Genomic DNA, 5452 nt, shown 5'->3' with positions numbered 1-5452 from the left:
AAAAACACAAATGAGATATACAATAAGCCATGTAATAAAAAATTAAATAAAATAAACAAACAATACAAAATATTATAAAACAAAATAAGTATGAAATTTTAGAGGAAAAATCAATTGGACATGAAAAATGATGCAAGAAAATCTTTCAAACCCATGGTCTAATTCTGTCCACCGACTTAAGGAATACCTCTTATACTTATTTATTTGGTTTGGACAAAAACAACACAATCAACTTTTCTATAATAAACCCACCTAAACAAGCTCTTCATTTCTTAATTTTTATCTTAAAAGTTAGAGCAACCCACTAGCATCACCAAAAGCAGTTCTAATCATTCACCTGTCAATCACCAAAGCATTATTATCAAAAACAAGACAAACTAAAAACAGTGAAACACAGCATTTGTGCTTTGTTCAAACATAGAAAAAAAAGGACAAAAATGGCAGGAATGCTTCCAGGAGTTGAATCAGCTAGAAGAAGACGTGTCCATAAGTGTGGAGGATTTTCTGATTCACCATCTTTTTCTTCTCATAACACCTCAAGACGTTCTTCTTTTTGTTTGTATGCAAGTAACCATGAATCTCGTATTTCCTCATCTTCTTCAATGGTTTGTTCTATTCATCTTTCACAACAACTCAATTATTTAATTTATTCATTCCCTTTTTTTTTTTTGTTTATATTTTTGAGCTTGTTATTTATTAATTTTATTTATGGATTTGTATTTAAAACAGCAAAGAAATATATTATACCAGTCACACCAAGATGAGAATATGGTAGGAGCAGCTAGAGCAGCCAAACAAAGATTGGATGACAAATTCAGATCACAAAGGGTATCAGAAAACATAAGGTATAAATAAATAAACCAATTTTTTTTATTTATTTTCCTAAAACAATAGTTTTTTATTTTGATTTTTTATGATGTCTAGAACTTAGATCTGATTAATTTTTTTTTTTTTTGTGGTGGCTGGGGTTTGAACCCCGGACCTTGCATATATTATGCATTGTCCATATCAACTGAGCTAAACTCACGATGATTGTTCTGATTAATTATCTAAATTCGGTGAATGATATTTAGTCTATTTTTTTATTTATTTTGAAACTATATTGTTATGTATTACTAGGAAAAAGAACATGAAGTGTGTGGAAGGTAGAAAAGAAAGCATAGAAGAGTTACAAAGTGAGGTATATGGGACAAAGAAAAGTGGTCCAAGGAAGTTCAGTTGGAGCAAATTGAGCTGGAAAGCATCAGAACAAGAGGATTGTGCTGTGTGTTTGGAATCATTTAAGATTGGAGACAAATTGATTCCTTTACCTTGTGCACACAAGTTCCATTCCACATGCTTGAAGCCTTGGTTAGAAAATAATTCACACTGTCCATGTTGTAGAACTACCATTCTTTCCCTCTAGATTTTTATTTACTTTTACCTTAATTGTCTAAATTTGTTGATGACTTTGTTGGATGAATGAAGTGAGGAATTTTTTCCTTGACTTGCGTTTTCTTAAACTAGTAATGAACTAATAATAGATGCATATTAAGAAACTACTACTTCCGTTCCTTTTTAACCGTCACTTTTTGACATTTTACACAAACCAAGATAATCAATATATGTTACTACTTTTGATACAATTGTTTTTACTTTCACCATAGTGTCCTTATTAATTTAATACTCCCCCGGTCCTTTTTATTAGAAACAAAAGTGAAATTTTTTTGGTCATTTTTATAAGAAATATTGACCAAGTTTCAAGTATGTCTGAAGCTAAATTTCATTTGTGCCCTTATTTATTATGAGAGAGAATATTAAAAGTAAGTAAGTTGGTGGAATTAAGAGTAATTAATTTAAGGATATTCATGGAATTTTTTTAAATGTAGAGGTGTATTAAATGAAGATAACTATTTTCAATGTATTTCCTTGGTCCTAATGTTTTATGTCTTTTGTTTCTTGTATAAAGGACCAGAGGGAGTATGTCATTTCATATGTTTCTCTCTCCGCAATAAATATTTAAGAGTAATATTGGTAAAATAACATTTAATATTGCATTGAACTTTGAAAGTGACAGTTAAATAGGAACAAAAAATTTCTCATGACAATTAAAAACGAACGGATGGGATATATTACAAAAGACAAAATAACAAGAATAAATCATTAGTTATTTCAATTAGTTCCTAGAGTATATAAATATTATAAATAGTCTCTAACATCGGTTTTCAATTAGTTCCTAGAGTATATAAATATTATAAATACTCTCTAACATTCCTGTTGCAATAATTTAAAATTATATTTATTAAATCTGTCAATTTAATCCTCAAGGTATATTAAAATACGTCAATTTTGTCCTTAAGACCATCTACAATGTGACACCAATTAATTGGATGTCTATGGAGACAAGTGCTTTTATAGGCACCATCTCTCTCTTATTACATGTGGATTCCACATACATAATTAATTGTAGATTTTTCCTTATTCAATTATTATATTATTTTAATAGTAAAAAAATAAATTAAATAATACTTACCGGTTATATTTAATCGATCAACTATGAATTTTCAATGAAAGACTATTTTTTACTACATCAAATAATTTATTCATCTTAAAGTTAAAAATGAAATCAAGTGTTGTAATTTATTATAATTTGATTTTTTTCTTCAAGTTTTAGTTTTTTAATTATTAATAAAATTAAAAAAAATATCACTTTTTTATAATTTATAATGAAATTAATTAATCCAATATTTCAAATTTATATAATTATGAATGAATAGATAAATTATTGTTAAAATTTAATGATATATAGTTATTACTATAAATCATTTAATAATTTATCTCGGGTGTTGGGTTGAAGAGTTTATGTACTTCTAATATATTAATTATGAAACGAGTGACATTTATAGTCAGGACCCGTTTAAAAACCCAAACGAGATGTTGTATTGTATATGGTCTAACATTTTAAGAACTAAGATTAAATTGACGACTTTTGCGTTCTAATCCACATCAATGCACTGAATTCACACAATTAATACCATTCCCATAATTTGCCAAGAATAGTCATCATCCAATGAAATCATCAAGATGTGCTTACATCGTTCTCACCATCACCACAAATGTATAAGTGTCACCAAAACAAAAATAATCATGTACACATCTCCACAAACATTCACATAATCAAGAATGAGACATATCACATTGACTCACATGTATGCAATGTTTTAGACACGACTCTATATACATGTGGTAGCATTTGGATGTCAGATTTATTTTACCGATTGATCTACCATCAACACTTATCATCAACACTGAACTTGACCATGAATGCATGAACATATGACTCAGAAGGTGAGAAAACACAAGAGGGGGGGTGAATTGTGTTAGCTTTTTCTTCGTTTTCTCCTAAGCTGAAAACACTGATCAGAAGCAGATAGAGTTCCACTTCTGAAGTGATGTTTAGGATCTAATTGCAGCGGATAAAACAGAGAGAGAAGAAAGACACAAAACAAGTATACAGGTTCCTTCCACAAACCGGAAGTCAGTCATGTCCCCCTTGCACTTCCAAGGAGAGTTTACTAAAATGTAATATCTGATTACAACTGCTCACTGCTAAAACTAGCAAGAGACTTCAAACGACTCAAGCACAACTGCAAGAGATTTCCTATGCTCCTGAACACAATCAAGAGACTTCTTATGCTCAAGCACAACTGCAAGAGACTTCTATTCAAACAGAATTACAAAGAAAATTGTTTGAGGTTGAACACTAGATATACAATCAGTGGTGTTCACAAAACAAATCAGATACAGACTCTTAAGACTCTAGAATTTCTAAGATATAAACTTTGATAAGAAATTCTAAGTGAACTTTTGATGCAGAACAATTTCAGCTGAGTTTTGGCGCTTTTAAATTGTTGTTGAGTCTTTTTGTTCTCTAAGTCTTCACTCCTTTATATAGAGGTGTAAAAGAGACGTTGTGAATTGCCAGCACATCAAAATAGAGTCGTTTGAAGATTTTATCAATCACCAATGATATTTTGCCTGATATGGTTATTGTCCTATGAAGGATCAATTTCAAATCCATTCCAAGTATGAAAGAACATTGTTGCAGGCATAGCTGTTATCCTTGTCCAGTAGTAGAGACACAAATTGAGTAGTGGAGGTAGTGGTTGTACATTTCGTACAATTGTACTTTGTCAACGCTCTTCAAAAAGCAAGAATCCAATGCCTTCAACTTCATTTGAATTAGTCATTGCTTCACTCTCCTGGTCTTCTGCAATGCTAGGTGTGATTAAATCCATTGAACAACCTTTGAAGCTTTAAGTCTCTCATCTTCTAATAAACTTTTAGCTTCAGGTGATCTTCAGCTTCTGATGACATCATCACTTCAGGAGCACTTTTGTTCAGATGCTTCAAGCTTCCTTTTTGTCGATTCCATAGCTCTTAATTTGTTCTTCCAGAACCTACAAAAATACTTAACCTTGGATATATGATCCTGCACACTTGAACAAATATTAGCATATCCAATTGACATTTTTTAATACCTTGTTATCATCAAAACTCTCAAAGGGTATTGTTAAACACATTTTATTCCAACAGATTCAACATCACATATATTCATACACTATAACTGTAACGCCCACTTTCGTTTAATCGTTATTTAATCGAGTTTAGGCAATTATATTATAATTATATAATATATGCGTGATTTTGTTATGTTTTGGTGATTCACGATGAATTTAGTGATTTGATTGATGACGTGATAAGTTATGAGTTTTAGAGGATTTGATTATGATATGAGATTTATTTTATTGTTAAATAGAATAAAGATTTGAAAATAATATAAAATATTTAGTTGAGGGCTGTTTTGATATTTTAGATAGTTTTGGGGGAGAAAGTGAGATAAGATAAGTTATTAGAAAGAGGTATAAATAGGGAAGACCTAATATCTTTAGAAAACCATTGTACGTGAAAACTTTTGGAAAAAGGGAGAAAAGCTTAGAGAGGAGCAAGAGACCAAGAATGCTGCGATTTTCTTCAAACAAGGTAAGGGTGAGACTAATGATTCAATAGCATTGATCGTTGTAATTCTGATGATTAATTGACAAAGTTAGGATTGATTTAGAAAAGTTTTGGAATTAGGTCAAAACCCTAAAAATTGATGATCAAACGGTAAAACTTGTTTAGATTGATGTAGAAACCGTCCTTTAACCTTAGAACATGTTTAGGATGGATTATGGAATCAAAATTAGGCTTTGAACCATGTTGTGTGATGGATTTTTGAGAAAAACCCTAGTCTGCCCGTGCTTCTGTTCATCGCTCGCCACGCGAGCCCCTTCCCTTCGCCTCGCGAGTTGTTTGGTGCAACTCGCCATGGCGAGCAACCCTTCCTCGCCTCGCGAGCTTAGGCAGAGTGCATGTCATATTTTGTGTTTCGACATTTTTAGTTGGACCTTGGCTGCCATAGAATGCCTGA

The 5452-nt window shown here is 31.3% G+C and overlaps 1 protein-coding gene across 1 annotated transcript; it reads left to right on the top strand.

The window, feature by feature from the left end:
* The first annotated feature begins 203 nt into the window (after nt 1-203).
* LOC25488383 (probable E3 ubiquitin-protein ligase RHY1A) lies at nt 204-1534 on the top strand. Its single transcript, XM_013608598.3, has 3 exons — nt 204-605; nt 730-845; nt 1120-1534. The coding sequence occupies exons 1-3, from the start codon at nt 438-440 to the stop codon at nt 1403-1405; spliced, it is 570 nt and encodes a 189-aa protein (XP_013464052.1). The 5' UTR covers nt 204-437; the 3' UTR covers nt 1406-1534.
* The last annotated feature ends 3918 nt before the right edge of the window (nt 1535-5452 follow it).

Source organism: Medicago truncatula, chromosome 2 (genome assembly GCF_003473485.1).
Source record: "Medicago truncatula cultivar Jemalong A17 chromosome 2, MtrunA17r5.0-ANR, whole genome shotgun sequence".
NCBI classification, from domain to species: Eukaryota; Viridiplantae; Streptophyta; class Magnoliopsida; order Fabales; family Fabaceae; genus Medicago; species Medicago truncatula.
The sequence above is the reverse complement of the archived record's forward strand: the minus strand, read 5'-3'. Positions and strand labels throughout refer to the sequence as shown.

Excerpts from the sequence above, each read along its gene's own strand:
- LOC25488383 (XM_013608598.3), top strand. The coding sequence starts at position 438 with ATGGCAGGAATGCTTCCAGGAGTTGAATCAGCTAGAAGAAGACGTGTC. Across the intron at positions 606-729 it reads TTTCCTCATCTTCTTCAATG|CAAAGAAATATATTATACCA; the intron begins GTTTGTTCTATT and ends TATTTAAAACAG. Across the intron at positions 846-1,119 it reads AGGGTATCAGAAAACATAAG|GAAAAAGAACATGAAGTGTG; the intron begins GTATAAATAAAT and ends ATGTATTACTAG.